The sequence below is a fragment of the Notothenia rossii genome, assembly GCF_949606895.1.
Source record: "Notothenia rossii genome assembly, chromosome: 8".
NCBI classification, from domain to species: domain Eukaryota; kingdom Metazoa; phylum Chordata; class Actinopteri; order Perciformes; family Nototheniidae; genus Notothenia; species Notothenia rossii.
The window spans coordinates 71,039,689-71,058,375 of record NC_136906.1 but is presented as its reverse complement, the minus strand read 5'-3'; the positions used below and the strand labels follow the sequence as shown (position 1 = coordinate 71,058,375).

Sequence of the window (18,687 nt, the reverse complement as noted above, 5' to 3'; positions counted from 1 at the left end):
AGGAAAAAGTCCCACCATAATAACGAGATGATCCAATCACAGAGCTCCAGTGCTCTGTCACTTATTTCATAAAATAGATCACTAACATAGTTGTATATAAAGGAGAAAATATCATACATAAGAACAAAAATATACAATAAATATATTACACTTCCAATAAATTCAATAATTATTTTTATTTTTGCGATACTTTTCAGAATAAACATAAATGCCATTTGAACTCTCATTGTAAACAGTTAATTAGTGGAAAGCTTTAAAAACATGAATTCACATTCCCTCCCTCTCTTTCCCTCCCTCCCCCCTCTGACATCTCCCCCCCCCCCCCCCCCTCTGACATCTCTCCGCTGACCTCTCCACCCTGCCTCCCACCTTTCCCCCCTGCCCCAAATGGTCCTGGACTTTAACCCCTCCCCCCACATACACATACACACACAACCTTCCCTCATCCAGCACCAGTCACTTTTCTACCCATCTCCGCTACTACTGCACTGAAACTGTGCTTTGAAATGTTTTCTATTTTGCACAAAAAATACTTGCATTAATGTCAATTCATGCTCTGTGGATTGTGTTTTTAAAATATTATATTATTAACCAGCACTTATTAATACTATTACTTAGTTTTATACCCCGTTTATCTAGGCCCTTTTTGTATCTTGTTCTATGTGTCACACTGTGGGACTGCGGGAAACGGTATCTGGAGATTTCTGTATGTATAACACATGGAGACATGTTGACAATAAACCTGACTTTGACTTTTTGACATAGTGGCACATTATCAAAACCCACAGAGCAGAAAGGAAGGGGTGTTCTTTTTTTCATGATGACAGAATCTGGGAACGCTTAATGATCCCAAATCCTGTCACAATGCGGGGGAACCCTGAGACACAGGGGAACCCGATACAGTGACATTACATTTCATTAAAATGGACTCCTTATCTTCTCTAATAACTGTTCTAATAACTCAACTGATCTAATAACTGATCTAATAACTGTTCTAATAACTGATCTTCCTCCACAGCCCCCCCCCCCCCCCTCCTCCCCCACCTCTTCCTACACAGCTCCCTCCTCCTCCTCCTCCTCCTCCCCCACCTGTCCACCTTTACTGAAGTAGACTATGTACTCTGGGATGTTCGGGCGGCCGCTGACGAAGGCGTTGAACCTCTTCAACAAGGATGGTCTGCTCGTCGTTTTTAAGATCAGAACAGAGCTATGTTCAAACTCATCCACCCACTCCTCCTCCACCTCTTCCTCCACAGCCTCCTCCACAGCCTCCTCCTCCCCCACCTCTTCCTCCACAGCCTCCTCCCCCACCTCTTCCTCCACAGCCTCCTCCACAGCCTCCTCCACAGCCTCCTCCACAGCCTCCTCCCCCACCTCTTCCTCCACAGCCTCCTCCACAGCCTCCTCCTCCCCCACCTCTTCCTCCACAGCCTCCTCCCCCACCTCTTCCTCCACAGCCTCCTCCACAGCCTCCTCTACAGCCTCCTCCCCCACCTCTTCCTCCACAGCCTCCTCCACAGCCTCCTCCTCCCCCACCTGTTCCTCCACAGCCTCCTCCACAGCCTCCTCCTCCCCCACCTCTTCCTCCACAGCCCCCTCCTCTTCCTCCTCTTCTTCCTCCTCCCCCTCCTCTTCCTCCTCCACCCCACATCGTAGATTCAGCGTCCGGATCTCCTCTCGCAGGCGGGCGATCTCCAGATCCTTCTCCTCATTCTCCACATGGAGCTTTCTGTTGATCCTCAACAAAGTGACGATCTCCACATCCTTGTCGTCAGCACACGGTTCCTTCAGTTCTCTCAGATCCTGGTTCTCCTTTCTCAAGATGTCCATCTCTGCTTCATGCTTCATCTGCGTCTTCAGGAGATTTCCATATCTCAGGTTCAGGTTCTCCAAGTCATCCCTCAAGATTTTCCGCTCAATCTCCATACAAACATTTACTTCCTCAAAATGTTCCTTCTGTTCTTTAAGATCCTGGTTCTCCTTGAGCAAAGCATCTATCCCTCCATCCTTTACTTCCTCACAAGGTTCTTTAGGTTCTGTGAGATCCTGGTTCTCCTCTAGCAAATAATCTATCTCTCCATCCTTTACTTCCTCACAATGTTCTTTAGGTTCTGTGAGGTCCTGGTTCTCCTCTAGCAAAGCATCTATCTCTCCATCCTTTACTTCCTCACAAGGTTCTTTAGATTCTGTGAGATCCTGGTTCTCCTTTAGCAAAGCATCTATCTCTCCATCCTTTACTTCCTCACAAGGTTCCTTCTGTTCTTTGAGATCCTGGTTCTCCTTTAGCAAAGCATCTATCTCTCCATGCTTTACTTCCTCACAAGGTTCTTTAGGTTCTGTGAGATCCTGGTTCTCCTTTAGCAAAGCATCTATCTCTCCATGCTTTACTTCCTCACAAGGTTCTTTAGGTTCTGTGAGATCCTGGTTCTCCTTTAGCAAAGCATCTATCTCTCCATCATTTACTTCCTCATAAGGTTCTTTAAGTTCTGTGAGATCCTGGTTCTCCTTTAGCAAAGCATCTATCTCTCCATCTTTTACTTCCTCATAAGGTTTTTTAGGTTCTGTGAGATCCTGGTTCTCCTCTAGCAAAGCATCTATCTCTCCATCCTTTACTTCCTCACAAGGTTCTTTAGGTTCTGTGAGATCCTGGTTCTCCTTTAGCAAAGCATCTATCTCTCCATCTTTTACTTCCTCATAAGGTTCTTTAAGTTCTGTGAGATCCTGGTTCTCCTTTAGCAATGGGTCTATCTCTCCATCCTTTACTTCCTCACAAGGTTCTTTAAGTTCTGTGAGATCCTGGTTCTCCTTTAGCAAAGCATCTATCTCTCCATCCTTTACTTCCTCACAAGGTTCTTTCTGTTCTTTGAGATCCTGGTTCTCCTTTAGCAAAGCATATATCTCTCCATCCTTTACTTCCTCACAAGGTTCTTTAGGTTCTGTGAGGTCCTGGTTCTCCTTTAGCAAAGCATCTATCCCTCCATCCTTTACTTCCTCACAAGGTTCTTTAGGTTCTGTGAGATCCTGGTTCTCCTTTAGCATAGCATCTATCCCTCCATCCTTTACTTCCTCACAAGGTTCTTTAGGTTCTATGAGGTCCTGGTTCTCCTTTAGCAAAGCATATATCCCTCCATCCTTTACTTCCTCACAAGGTTCTTTAGGTTCTGTGAGATCCTGGTTCTCCTCTAGCAAAGCATCTATCTCTCCATCATTTACTTCCTCGCGAGGTTCTTTAGGTTCTATGAGATCCTGGTTCTCCTTTAGCAAAGCATCTATCTCTACATCCTTTACTTCCTCACAAGGTTCTTTAGGTTCGGTGAGATCCTGGTTCTCCTCGAGCAAAGCATCTATCTCTCCATCCTTGACTTCCTCACAAGGTTCTTTAGGTTCTGTGAGATCCTGGTTCTCCTTTAGCAAAGCATCTATCTCTCCATCCTTTACTTCCTCACAAGGTTCTTTAGGTTCTGTGAGATCCTGGTTCTCCTCGAGCAAAGCATCTATTTCTCCATCCTTGACTTCCTCACAAGGTTCTTTAGGTTCTGTGAGATCCTGGTTCTCCTTTAGCAAAGCATCTATCTCTCCATCCTTTACTTCCTCACAAGGTTCTTTAGGTTCTGTGAGATCCTGGTTCTCATTTAATGAAGCTTCTATCTCTCCATCCTTTACTTCCTCGCGAGGTTCTTTAGGTTCTGTGAGGTCCTGGTTCTCCTTTAGCAAAGCATCTATCTCTACATCCTTTACTTCCTCACAAGGTTCTTTAGGTTCTGTGAGATTCTGGTTCTCCTCGAGCAAAGCATCTATCTCTCCATCCTTGACTTCCTCACAAGGTTCTTTAGGTTCTGTGAGATCCTGGTTCTCCTTTAGCAAAGCATCTATCTCTCCATCATTTACTTCCTCACAAGGTTCTTTAGGTTCTGTGAGATCCTGGTTCTCCTTTAGCAAAGCATCTATCTCTCCATCCTTTACTTCCTCACAAGGTTCTTTAGGTTCTGTGATATCCTGGTTCTCCTTTAGCAAAGCTTCTATCTCTCCATCCTTGACTTCCTCACAAGGTTCTTTAGGTTCTGTGAGTTCCTGGTTCTCCTTTAGCAAAGCATCTATCTCTCCATCCTTGACTTCCTCACAAGGTTCTTTAGGTTCGGTGAGATCCTGGTTCTCCTTTAGTGAAGCTTCTATATCTCCATGCTTTACTTCCTCAAAAGGTTCTTTAAGTTCAGTGAGATCCTGGTTCTCCTCTAGCAACGCATCTATCTCTCCATCCTTTACTTCCTCACAAGGTTCTTTAAGTTCTGTGAGATCCTGGTTCTCCTTTAGCAAAGCATCTATCTCTCCATCCTTGACTTCCTCACAAGGTTCAGTGAGATCCTGGTTCTCCTTTAGCAACGCATCTATTTCTCCATCCTTTACTTCCTCACAAGGTTCTTTAGGTTCTGTGAGGTCCTGGTTCTCCTCTAGCAAAGCGTCTATCTCTGTTTTGGTCTTTTGGCACCACTTGAGGAGCTCTAAATATTTCTTGTTCAGCTCCTCATTGGTTAAGACTCTCTTCTCCTCCGTCTTAGAGGCCTGTTCCTGCATCTTCTCCTCCTTCTCCTCCTTCAGGTCTTCCTCCTCCGTCTGAGAGGCCTGGTCCTGCATATTCTCCTCCTTCTTTCTTCTTAAACTCCTCTCCAGCTCCAGCTTCCCGTCCTGAACCTGTTTCTTCAGAAGCTGGATCATAAACTCATGTACTTTGCAGCCCTTTGGTTTCACTGGAGGCTGATCTTTCTTCAGAGGAACATCTGAAGGAACATCTGATGGAATATCTGAAGAACTGACCGCCAGCTGCTCTCTGTTGTCCTCCATCTCTATGAATGAGCTGCTGTTTAGCTAACAGGGGCTAAATGTACTTCTTGGACTTTAAGGTCTAGTGAATTGACTAAGTGTTGTTCACCTGTGAATATGACCTGACTAAACTATACGTGAAAGTATCCTAATGTTTGCTGACCACAAACCCTGTTTCTGCTGCTCATGCTGTGATGACCTGTCTCTCAGATATACCTGTAGACTCTGCAGACTCTCACAGACTCTGTATATTCTCAGAGACCAAAGCCAGTGGTGAGGTCATCATTCTGAAGGTTCCATCTCAGAGAACAAAGCCAGTGATGAGGTCACCAGTCTGAAGGTTCCATTCTAGATAAGGAGTGATTGACAGCAGCTGACCATGCTGTTGCCTGGCAACGCTGTTTTGTTCAAATCATATTAAGAAATGTAAACATCAATAAAAAATACTTTATTGATCCCTAAACACAGGAAGTTAAAGTACTGAGCCAGGCCCGGTTCTACGGTGGTGCATAGGCATTCAGTGTCTCTCAGTTTAAAGTAGAGACACTACATACTGATATACACCTGAACATCAGCAGGAGAGGACTATATATAGTAGAGACACTACATAGGCCTACTGGTATACACCTGGACATCAGCAGGAGAGGACTATATATAGTAGAGACACTACATAGGCCTACTGGTATACACCTGGACATCAGCAGGACAGGACTCTTTAAACTAGAGGCACTACATACTGATGTACACCTGAACATCAGCAGGAGAGGACTCTTTAAAGTAGAGGCACTACATACTGATGTACACCTGAACATCAGCAGGAGAGGACTCTTTAAAGTAGAGACACTACATATTGATATACACCTGAACATCAGCAGGAGAGGACTCTTTAAAGTAGAGACACGAGATACTGAAATTAAACGAGCGACCTCCAGAAGTGTTCTTCACTTATTATCATTTAGTTTTCGTGTAGTGATGAAACTGGAGGCAGTTTACAAAGACTCTACAGAGAGATTAAACTCTGCTGTGTGCAGCGATCAGGCAGGCCTGCTTTAATTGGCTCGATTCAATCAAGTAGCATTTAATTTGGGGAAATCCCTGTGGAGCAGTTTAATCAATCCCTATGACTCTCATGCACTTTAGATTAGTTCTCCAAGCTCTTTTAATAATATTTTGCATACAAAAGGACAAGAAATGGCACAACACACTTTTTCCCATACAAAAGTATTCATAGATTTGTTAAAGCCTCTGTGATTGTTTTAAAATGACTACTACTTAGATATATGAATCACCTCCTAGATAATTATGTATTTACATTTAATGCCTGCTTTAATGATTAAAGGGCAGGTTTCTGTATGCATTTACATTTGTACATATTCCCAGATCATTGACATAATCATCGGGGCAACAAGACACAATTAAAACTGCATGAAACAAGGAGGTCAGGGTGTCTGTCTGCAGGATTACAGAAAAACTACCTGTCAGATATAAATGAAACTTGGTGTCAGAGTGTAAGATGAACCAAGGAAGAACACTTTACATTTTGAAGCATATCGGAATAACAGGGAGGATAATACACTTACTTTTTTTTTTGTAGCAGGGGCGTTTCCTGGACCTGGAAGAATTTGGGGCTTAGCCCACAGTGGTTGGGCCAGAGATTTTCTTTAGGGGGTGCTGTGGGGTAGCTTGACGTTTCATAGAGGTTGCTCAAACATGTGGGGTTTTCCCATTAAGGTACCAGGCGCTTCAGTGGAACTTTCTACTGCAACACTCCACACGCCCATACACAGTGTACCTGTGGCGGTTAAAAGGAAGGCTCGATAATCAGCTCACGGCATATAGGTGTAAGCAGGGGTAAAGCGCAAAAATGGGGCGGGCAGACCTCACCTCCTCTAGGGGCGGAAGATCTTTTTTTAATATTGAAGTTAAATGCATCAATCTGTTGCACTTAGAGAGCAACATTAAGAGATCTATGGATACATCTCTCAACACCCATATGAAACAGAACTGTAAACAGATTTACTTTTTCGTTTTGGATATTTTACAAATCATTCCCCTTTTAAACTGTATTCTTGTTTTACTGTCATACAGTATTTCATACCTGTTTTTAATTTATTCTCTTAATTTTTTGTACAACAATAATGATCATATGAAGCTGTGCCTCGGAAATAATCTTTTGAATAATTTGTGACCAAACCGTTTGAGACCCGCTGAGATAACTTACACTAAAGTTAACTATCTAAACACTGAGAGAGTCCTTGTTTAGCTCACTGAGCCTCTCAGTCTGACAGGAGAGGACTCTCCTCTCCAGCTTATTGTGGAACAAACAGCTCCTTATGTCCGTTAGTGCAGCTAGCACCAGATGCTAACAACACAGTCCCTGCTGGCACCCGTGCTTGCTCAATCACACTAGACCAGGGGTCACCAACCTTTTTGTCAACGAGGGCTACTTCAAGGGTACAGAGTAATACGAAGGGCTACTTGTTTGATACAAACTTCCTGAATAACATAATTGCACGGTTCACCTTTAATGATAATATTATTATTAATAATAATCAGAATACATATTAATTTACTGTATGTGAAGGACTGTCTGATCACATGTTAATGTTAATTATTCCTCACAATAATTATTAACAATGATTTACCATTGCTATAGCAACCCCATTGTTTTGTTATGAAAATGTATCTATATTTATACACATTCTCGCGAGATCTATCAGGGGTCGTTGTAATGCAGCGTTCACACCGGACGCGACTTCGCTCTAATCGCTCGAGTTTCACTGCTGCTGCCAGCTGTGTTTACTCGCATCATTCAAACAAGACGCGCTGGCTCGGGAGCTACAACTACAACAAAATGAACATATTTTACCGTGATTAAATTGTAATACACGTTTCTAAATGATGCCGAAGTAACAACATACTGATTCCGGTTAGTAAAAACCATGAATTCATGCTTGACAAGTCTGCAGACAAGACGGCAGGGGAAAAACCTTTTAAAATGCTTGTTTTCTGAATGGAGATTGGGTCGACCAGGCTAAGCTAACGTTGTATATGTTCATTCCACACTCATAACAACGGCCTACAGACATAAATAAACCAGCGACTGTATTCGCCATGACACAGACAGTCTGTGGTTTGTACTTGTTTAACTTTTGTCCAGTTTCTGAACAGATACGAGGAGCTGTGATCTCTGTTTGCTAACTGCTAACAGCTAACTGCTGATGTTTTCTGGTTGAACGTCAGTGGCAGGCTGAGATCCTCACCACTGCTGTGTGTGTGTGTGTGTGTGTGTGTGTGTGTGTGTGTGTGTGTGTGTGTGTGTGTGTGTGTGTGTGTGTGTGTGTGTGTGTGTGTGTGTGTGTGTGTGTGTGTGTGTGTGTGTGTGTGTGTGTGTGTGTGTGTGTGTGTGTGTGTGTGTGTGTGTGGTGATGAGGCCCATGATCGTAGCTGCTCATGCTAGCTTGTCTCAGCTAAAGGTGGAACGGAGATTTGGTGCGTGGAGTTCAACTCTGAACCTATCTGGGTTCAGAGTTCGATTTCACGCACCAAATCTCCATTTCACTTACATATGTACATACAAAATGTGTGCTTTTAAAATGTTATATTCAATATTGTCATTTTAAAAATAAAAATGTATTCAATAATTTTTTTCGACGGAGCTCCATGGTGACTTGTGCTATTTTTAGAACATGCACGCGGGCGACCAATTTCCCCCCTGCGGGCGACTTAGTGCCCGCGGGCACCGCGTTGGCTACCCCTGCACTAGACCGACAACTTTTTGGTGCTTGAAACAAATCGGATTCTGGAGCTTAGAGGCGGCTCCGCTGCGGTGTGAACAGGAAAAAACGGTGCTTTTCAAGCTCCAGCTCCGAAGCGGCCCTGGAACCGCGTTGGTGTGAAAGGGGTATTAGACTCTCGGGAACCACAGCCTGAAGCAGAGCCACAACCCACTGCTCAGGTGGGACTCCCAGCAGCTTGTACTGAAGCCTTCCGAGTAAATCGGCAGAACGCCGACACCTCCTCATCTCCACCGCTCCCTTTTACGGGGCGTGGTTTGCAATTCAGAAATTGGAACCTTTTTCTCCCCAGGAAAGTACCTGCTCTCTAGCAGGGACTGAAAAGGGGGTAAAAGTTCTCATGAACTAAGTTCTCTTTTTGGTGTGAATGTAAAATCCCAGGAACTATCGGAACTAAAAGGGAAAAGTACGGGGAAAAGTAGTCCGGTGTGAAAGCGCCTATTATTTTGTAAAAAATCCAACACCTTATATCTCAACATCCTTTAATTTATTGGTTATTTGTTGTACAGTAATGTTGACACTCTCCACATTACTTGATTTCCCCAAAAGATACACAATAAACATTGGTGAAGATGAGTTTGATAGCACTATTTTTATTTTCTATGGTTATATTTTCTATAAGCAAAATAATATCATTATTGTCAATTGTTTTGGACACCAAAAATATAAAATAATGACATGATTTATCTGAAATATCCCACTAAATGCTTCAGCTTTAAGAGAGAATGCTATTATGATATGAAGGATTACCACACTGTGCTTTCTTCTGGGCAACCCGGTATCACAGCAAGACGTGAACATGTGACGATTTACCATGGGAGACGTGAAGATGTCACAATTTCGTCCCATCAAACGTGACAATTACACGGTATTGTTAACCCATGTTAACCAGTGGAGAAATAACCGGAAATGCCAAGCAAATGCTTCCCCGACGGTCGGTCGTTATTGTCAATATTAATATAATAATGATTTATTTTTTACAGCTATTATACTGAATAAATATTTACTGTGAATGTTTACAAACATTTATGGCATATGGCTGTCTAACAGAAGTTACATTAATTTCTCACTTATTCTGACAATGTACTTAACCCCAAATAAAAGAACCCAATAAAAAGAGTTGTTAAATAATAGTTAAGTCACGTTGTAATAACAATAACTCATCTCTCTCTCGTTGTCTTTTTGAGATTTGCTAAAAGCCACTGTGTCAAGTGTCCATCTTGGGTTGCCGTCCGGAGTTCTCCATCTCGCACATGCGCAGTACCGATCGGGCAGGGGGACAGATCGGGTAGTGAAGTGACAGCTCTGTCCATGCTCTGTCCCCGTTGTTTTCACAAACACCCCCGCCTACACATTTACTGACACAAACAGTTGTATCATCTGTTGTAGACCCCAATAAATAAAATAAAATAAGAACACATTCTCAAAAAAGATAAATGCCATTCTTAAAATGTATAAACGAACAATAGTTTGATTAATATTGATTAGAGTGCACAATAGAAATAAAATAATTGAGAGAATGTTATGTTATCTATCAAAACCCAGTTAGATTAACATTCATTGGATTGCACACTTTGTTTGTGTGGATTGTAGCTCATTAACATTTTAATAGCACTTACTGACTGAATGGAAATGACAATAAATGAAAATGTAAAACGAAAAAAGCGATCATGAAAATGTTTCCAACAAATTAATACAATTAATTTTGACCACTTTTTTGTTCAGATATATCACATATTTGTAACTAAATTATACATTAATTGAAACAAAACACGGTATAAACTGAGGAGTGACTCTCGTGAGTTTCATGTATTTTCTTCATTCCGCTGGGAAACGGCTCTCATGACAAGAAGCATCAGATCAGTGCATGCGCTGCATCGTCCAATCAGTGAGCGATACACAGTAAGGGGGCGGGGCGAGTATCTGAGGATTTCATCGGAGGATGGTCTGGTGGTTCCTCGGTTATCGCTCCTCCATTATCGCTCCTCGCTCCTCGCTCCTCCGGCAGAAATAAGAGCCATGGGACGGTACTCAAGATGGCGCAGACAAATCAACTTCCGGTGAGACAGAGGAAATGAAAATAGTCTACCTGAGACGGGGCCACTGGCTTTTATCAATATTACTGACGTGGAAGGTGGGATGTACTGTCATAGTCCTGGGAAGTCGTAGGCGCACAGAGCTCCGCTCTCTTTCTTGTAGCTTCAGCATCAATAGATGCCTGTGCTTTAATCATGTCAGCTTCTCTTTGTGCAAAAGAGGCCTGGACACGTGCAGCCTCTGCTTTTGCATGAGATCTAGCTGCCATGGTGTCGACTGAGGACATGCGGCTTGAACGTGAGGTGTTGGAGCATTGGGATCATGTTTCCCAATCATCATTGTTGTCTGCCATCATGTGACTGTAGCTTTGATGACAGAAGAATGCGGTTGTTTCTACTGGTATCCCATCTTCTGTGGCAAATCCTACAGGTGTGGTGTCTTTTTACTATTCTGCCCTTGCAAGAATACTTTTTGGATTGCAGGCTTGGCAGATAGCTTAACACGGAAATAAACACCCAGGAGACAGCAGCTCAGTTTTGGATGTTTACTGATTAAGTTCCATTTTCATTTCCATTTTGTAAAAAGACATAAAGACCCTAGGACTTGAGCAAGGATTTTGTTGACAGGAAACCCATGTGCTCCATAGACTGTCAGAAACAGGAAACTACGGCAAGCGTTTATGGACAAACAGTGCAAAACCCTTTGCAGGCCCTCTTAAAGGGGCAGCGCAATAGGGCTGACCCTACCTTTGGTTGAGATGGCTCCATGCATCCTTATAGGCTTCCTCATCACTTCTGAAGAAGATGCCATCAAGAATTATTCGGGCTGGACCTCCTACATACTTTCTCAGATAGTGCAGTTTATCAGCTGAAGAAATGTTCCTTTTGTCTATGAGTGATGTGAATGAAGCCTTGCACTCAATGAAATGGATCGGGTCACCAGTGAATACAGCCACCTGGCTCTGGTATTGGGAGCCTGTTCAGAGAAATGCTATCATGGACTGCTTGAGCCAAGTAAGTCACATCTGTCTGTGGAGTTGATGTTGTCACTGCAACATTAGTGGGCTGCTGGATGACAGCTGTATTCACATATTGCTGTGGAAATACATGTTGTTCTCTACGGTCGATATCAGAAGAATAGACACGTTCCTGCATTACTTCCTGGTCATAGATTACAAGTCTAGCTCGTGCAGCTCTTATATTCTTTTCTGCCTTCAATCTTTCCAACTCACGTCTCTGAGCTTTAAGTTCTCTCCTTTGATGCTCCTCTCGGAGTTGAATCCTTCCCTTTTAGTTGTTCCTCTTCCAACAGCAATTCATACTCTGCTTCCTTCGCTGCTAACTCTGCTGCAGCGTCTGCCCTTTTGGCTGCTACGATGGAGCACACAGAGTGATGGCTGGAGTTGGAGCGTGGACTTGAGGGTGTGGCTGTGGAACCGTAGATAGAGCGAGCATAGTCTTTGTTAAGCAGCTCACGAAGACGTTGCCTAACTGCTTCGCTGTCAAAACGAAGAACATTCTCCTGCATGGCTTGCATGCGGAGTGTTCATGACGAAATCACATTGCTTCTCAGCTAAGAATGTGTTAAGACGGTTAACATCCAGTTGCTTAAGAGCTTGAGTTGGCTCATTTTGGCTCCCATAAAGTTAGTTCCTTGGTCAGATCTTATCTGACGCGCTGCTCCTCTTATGGCAATAAAGCAACGCAGGCCAATAATGAAGCTATCTGCGGACAGGTCGTCCAACATTTCAATGCGAATGGCTCGACAGCAGAGACATGTGAAGAGTGGGCCGTATCCAGTGGCGGCTGGTGGAAAATATTTTTGGTGGGCTATGGAAATGGTGACAAAACCATACTAGGGCATTTAAAATCAGGAGACTAAATACAAACATTGTGTGTGTGTGTGTGTGTGTGTGTGTGTGTGTGTGTGTGTGTGTGTGTGTGTGTGTGTGTGTGTGTGTGTGTGTGTGCAGGGGTGCCGCCAGGGATTTTGGGCCCCGTGAAAAGATATCAAATTGGGCCCCCCCCATCACCAGGCCCAGGCCGCGCCAACCAAGCACAATTGCTAACCACACCTCCAGAACCCAACCCACTCATGTATGCTTTAAATAACTCTACCTGTACAGGCTTGCATCTATCTTGTAGTCCAATACTAACCGCACAATATTTACTGACACTGAGCTGTGAAATATAACACTGTGCAGACGTGCAACATTCTGCTGCAGTAGAATTCACTATTTGATATAACACTAACATTCCTGACAATAAATATCAATAGTCATCTTTTATGGTGTACATGCCTAACAATAACATTTATGAATGGAACATTCTCAACATGAATGCATAAATCCAAATAAATATAACTTAAATATACATGACCTCTTAAATTAAAATAAAGTGAACATTACCACCAACAAAATCATTTATAAAATTCTATAACACAAAAAATAACATAAGCAGCAGATTTTAAAATTAAATATACATACCAACTACAAAATATGCAGGTATTAAAGTGGAATACAACGGAAATGGAAATGAAAAGGCCTTATGGTGGTGCCAAATCAGAGCCTATTGCCTTTTCTCAGTCTTTTTTTTTACAGCTTCCTCACTTTGTCTGTCCTTTTCCTCACTTTGTCTGTCCCTTTCTGTACACCTTCTCTTGTCTTCACTGGAGCCTTCATCCTCCTCATCTACACTGGTACTGCCACTGGCACTGTCACTGTCCTTCACCTCTTCCTCCACTTCCACACACCTTCCTGACAAAACTGAAGAGGGCCCTGGCTCTGTAGAGTGTACATGACACATATGATAATATATTCTTTAATATTAGTATTAATATCATAACCAAAATGTTGGTGATTAACATTTTATTTACCTAATACAGACTGTTCACTCAACGCTTCAAACATCCTAAATAGACTAAAAGCAGTTTTTTGTCTTATATAGATCAGTGGCTATGTGGGAAAATACTGTGTTTGAAATGTATAATTTAAATTAGATGTTAGCTTTTTGTTTTGATATATATATGTGTTGTATTCCAGTCTCCCTTCAGATATGTTAAGTGGCATGTCATTCAACACAATGCTGCTCACCTCCTTCAGTTGGGAGAAAAGCTGGTTCAGGTTCAGCCTTATAGGCAGTGGCGGAGCCAGGATATTTTCAGTGGGGTGGCCAGGATGGAACCAGTGATCATTTTGGGGTGGTATTGCAATCACTATTATATGAACATAAAAATACAAACAAGGGATTATTTAAGGCACCTACAACACACCTCTACATTATTTGGGATTAAGCTAGTGGTGGAATAGATCAAATCATATTCAGTATATCTAACTATTTTTTTCGTATTCCCGCAGGCAAAGTATCAACGAAGCTTACATTATACAAATGTAGTGCAATATACAGACTGTTTAGCTTATGGTGATCAGCAGCCCTATGAGCTCATTCTCTCAGTGTATCATCAGGAATACAGAGACACACACACATCATTTAAATAAGTTTTTTAATTCAATTATTGGTTAAGAATAAACATATTAAAGTAAATAACAATAAACTATAGCCCTTAACCCTGTAAGGCCCCCGGTTGTAATCTTACAACATTACTTTAAGCTATCCAAAAAAGTCAGTAAATGTTTTTAGTTTTTTTAAAAGACTAAATTTACATAGTCAAAAGGTCCTTTTGTTCAGCCTCACAATGCTATTGGGTAAAGGGGTAGACATTAAAGACCCTGTGAAGTGTGCACCTGTGCATGATCTGTTATGCTAATACGTATAGTAATGACCAAAATTGTCCATTGGAACCCATATCAAAAGATGTTGGAATAGCAACGAATTTGATGAGTTTTGAATTTGCCGGGGAAATCTGCAGTCGACCTTCGCCTTCGTGGGCGTGGCTTGCGATCTACTGCGTGACTTCACGAGATGGACGCCGCCGCACTGTTTAAATTCACCACCGTTCATTTTTTCTCTTTTTCAAAGTCGAATTTCTCAACGTTTTTGAGCTAGTATTTTCCTGGAAAGTGTGTCGGAGTCGACTGGAAGTGATTGTCAATCGAGAAAACCTGACAATGGAGGCGACAGTGAAGAAAGAGGGATGAAAAACACAGGGGAAACGATGCATTGCCGCTGGCTGTAGTAATGTCAAGTCTGCCGAAGTGGCGATGTTTCTGTTCCCAAAAGATGAAGGTGAGCCTGGCTGGCGTCATTGTTTCGTAGATTCTTTGATTGATCATGATGATAAATAAAGGCCATTGGTCGATTCGAGAGAGAGAGAAAGAGAGACTGAGAGAGTTACAGTGTTGTCGTTAGCATCTGGTGCTAGCTCGGAGCTAACGGAGATTAGCTGTTTCAACAATAAGGAGAGGGAGAGTGCTCTCCTGTGGGACTGAGAGAGATAACGTCAGCTCAGGGAGGTAAACTGTAGCCTAAGTTATCTCAGTGGGTTTGGTCATCTATGTAAACAAATATTTCCATCTATGTAATATTAGTTGTATAAAATAGGTTAAGAAATCCTTCCAATGTTTTTTGATTATTGAAATATATGTTTCATATGAGTGTTGAGAGCTGTATCCATAAATCTCTTAATGTTGCCCTCAAAGTGCACCAAATTGATCACTTTCCTCATCTATCCTGTCCGAAAAGCTGTCCAAATCAATCATTTCTCTCACACTAGTATCACTTTCCAAAGTCTCCGCCATGTTTACAATCGCAACTGGGTACATCTTGTGACGTCACAGCCACTATCGTCTGCAACTTCCGTTAGGCTCAGACGGCAAAATTAATAATTCATTAATTCATTAATTATGAATTATTAAAAATTATTTTAGCCATGAACAGGCAAAATGATATGTAAGGAATGAAACTGCCATTTCATTTTGGTGCAAAAACATGCACTTCACTGGGTCTTTAAGGGTAAAATGCCACTGGCCCTCCTAGCCGGTGGAATTGTATTATCACTGGCCCCACCATTGTAACCACTGGCCCGGAGCATTCGTCCAAAAAAAATCGACTAATAATGAAGAAAATTAACACATTTGTTGCAATAGTAATTTATGCTAACTACATTACTACTTGTAGTACAACATTTGAATCATCAGTTCTTCCTCACTTTCCTCAATTGATCATATTTGGTTTCTTAAAATAATTATATTGTGGTCATTGTTAAAACATTTCTGCTATTATTATGAGTATTATTATTTGTATAATGCGCTTTCTGCCGTCATTAGGAGTTAGAAATGTAATGGCTATGTCGTAGATTTGATTAGAACCTTCATTATCCTAAACTGCTGGGACATTTCCCTATAGCCAATACCTTTTATATTTTCTACTCTTCACTTACTTGTCAGCATAGGTCGGCATTGATGTACAGAGCCGACAGAAGACCTTGTTTATATTGGCATCATATTGAGAGGTGCAGTGATGCGTCATAAAACCAGGAAGTAAGCCGCTGGTTCCCTCGACAAAAAAGCAATGGGACTTCTCCATAGGGTTTTGGAAAATAGCTGGAAATAAAGTCTGTGGAAAACGAACCTCTTTGATAAATGCAGGTTTTGTTCAGCCGGATAATCTCCACATGTCTACCCTACTTTTATCATTTTCGAATCATAAATCTAATCGATAGATTATAAAAGGGTTTTAGGACTTGTCACTGCACCATAGAAGCCAACTCCATCGATCAAGCTGGCTGAAACGTTCTCTCCCTCTTCTTCTCATACTCCCTGTCACTCTCCTTTAACTCCTCCGGTGACTTTCTTTTATTTGAAGATTTTTTTTTGCCCGGCGCTTGGCCGGTTACCGCTGGTATTAAAAACATTTTGGCGAATGGTTAGGTGGCGCGATAGTCTGTAGTGAAGGAGCGCGCTCCCGCTCACGGGAGCCTGCTCGCGCTGCGCTCCGCAGCAAACAGCTGTTTGCTTTTCACCCAACAATGACAAGCGACTCACGAAACGCTATGTTGTAGCGTTGATAAACGAAACAATTTAACTAAATTGATAGTCAAAATACCAATACCACAGGAAACATCTTTTTTTTAAACAATATTTTTAGTGGCCCGAGCGGGCAAGTGGAAAGTACGTTATGCTGGCCCGGGGTGTCTAAATAGTGCTTCCGGGCCAGCGGGCCAATTATAATGTCGAGCCCTGGGGTAGTACATGTGTTTATAGGTCCTGCCCTCTGGAGCATACATATAAGACTAACATTCCTGACAATATATCTCAATAGTCATCTTTTCTGGTGTAAATGCCTTTTTAATAATAACATTTTTGAATGGAACATTCTCAACACGAATGCATCAATCCAAATAAATATAACTTAAATATGTGGGAAAATACTGTGTTTGAAATGTATAATTGAAATGAGATGTTAGCTTTTTGTTTTGATATATATATATTGTATTCCAGTCTCCCTTCAGATATGTTAAGTGGCATGTAATTCAAAACAATGCTGCTCACCTCCTTCAAAGTGAAATTAAAAACCTCTGCATTTTCTATATAGATATTAACATTACTTAATGTCAGCTTTGTAAAAAACAAAACATAAAAAATATTATTTACAATGGACTACGCTTAGCTAACAGACTAATTTCCACCACTCATGGACCACACTCACCTTTTCTCTTGAAATACTGGGTGACATAATGTCTTCCTTTAGTCCCTCTCTCTTTTCTTTCTCTCATTTCTTTTCTTTTTGAAAGCCTGACTTTGTGAGTCATTGAGACATGGTGTTGTACCCTTAAAAAGGGAAATAGTGAGTGAGAGAAGTGAAGACATACAATCACACAGCTCCCGCCTTCACTCGTCTGAATCGAGCCATCTTTAAAATGAAGCTTGTACATTTACAATGAATACACTCAAATTTCAGGACCAATAATTATGACTAAATTCTCCTTTATCTTTAGCTCTTTAACAGTGGTAAAAAAACATATGTATGGACATGTGAATGCAACAGTGCCTAGCTTAGCTGCTAATAACATGACAAACGGTCAGATTCAGCGGTACCACAAGGTATACAGCAGCTAGCTTCAATGACCACAAAGTTAGCCAGAGTTAGCAAGAACCTTCAAACAATACGACAAAGTGCAAAATACACACTTTCCTCTCACAACGAACCACGGTGATGTAATACAGATGACATATATAACATGGGTTGATAGATGTATAGTGCTTTGTATACTGTAATTACCTTAAAAAGGGAAATAGTGAGTGGGAGAAGTGAAGACATACAATCACGCAGCTCCCGCCTTCGCTCGTCTGAATCGAGTGAGGAAGAGCGCAGTGATCCCTCCCACTGGAACCCCAAGGCATTACCAACAGATTAACGCACAATCAGCCCATACAGTAGGATACATCTATCTCTCAGAATAGACTAGTCTTGTCTGTCGCAATGGCACACACGTAAGTATTAGCATCCCTGCTCACATGCTAGAAAGTGCCGTTAGGAGGCGGAGGCGGGACCAAACCATTACATGTAAATAGAGGGGGGTGTACAGAGGCTTTGGATAATTAACTTTTGGAAGAAAATAAGTCAAATAAATTGTAAGTTTAGTGAGTACATTATCAATATAACGTTATATTAATGTTAATTATTGATGAATGATGAAAGGTTACTTAAACATTTTTTTCTTAATGTTCTAAAATTGTTTGGACCCCGTGGTGAGGGTGTTTGGGGTGGCCAATAGGGTGGCCAGGATTCAGCTGGGGGTGGCCATGAGATGGATATGTTGGTCCTGGCACCAGGGGGAGGGACAACTGATTTAGTATGAATAGCTGATAAACATGTACCTGCATTTAATGTCAGCTAAAAGAGGAGTGAAATGAAAAACCTCTGAATTTTCTGTGAAGATATTAACAGTAGCCTACTTAAAGAGCCTGTGACACGAACCCAACAACTGTTGTGCAATGAAATAGTGGGCTACTAGTAATCTCGAACCGTCAGTTTAAAAAAGAAAAAGCGATACCGTTCCGATAAATATCAATAATTTCGAACATCGCGGGAAAATTCCTTCGACTCATTTTGAGGTTTTGGGGGAAGCCGGAAGT

The 18,687-nt window shown here is 41.9% G+C and overlaps 1 protein-coding gene across 1 annotated transcript; it reads right to left on the bottom strand.

Annotated features, from left to right (window-relative positions):
* Positions 1–1,050: 1,050 nt before the first annotated feature.
* LOC307016271 (uncharacterized protein) lies at positions 1,051–17,233 on the bottom strand (the record flags this gene model as incomplete). The annotated part of the gene is made up of 4 exons (XM_079645310.1): positions 13,744–17,233; positions 3,964–13,434; positions 1,645–1,854; positions 1,051–1,161 (listed from the first exon to the last, which is right to left on the bottom strand). The coding sequence occupies exons 2-4, from the start codon at positions 4,837–4,839 to the stop codon at positions 1,051–1,053; spliced, it is 1,197 nt and encodes a 398-aa protein (XP_079501436.1). The 5' UTR covers positions 4,840–13,434; positions 13,744–17,233.
* Positions 17,234–18,687: the final 1,454 nt, after the last annotated feature.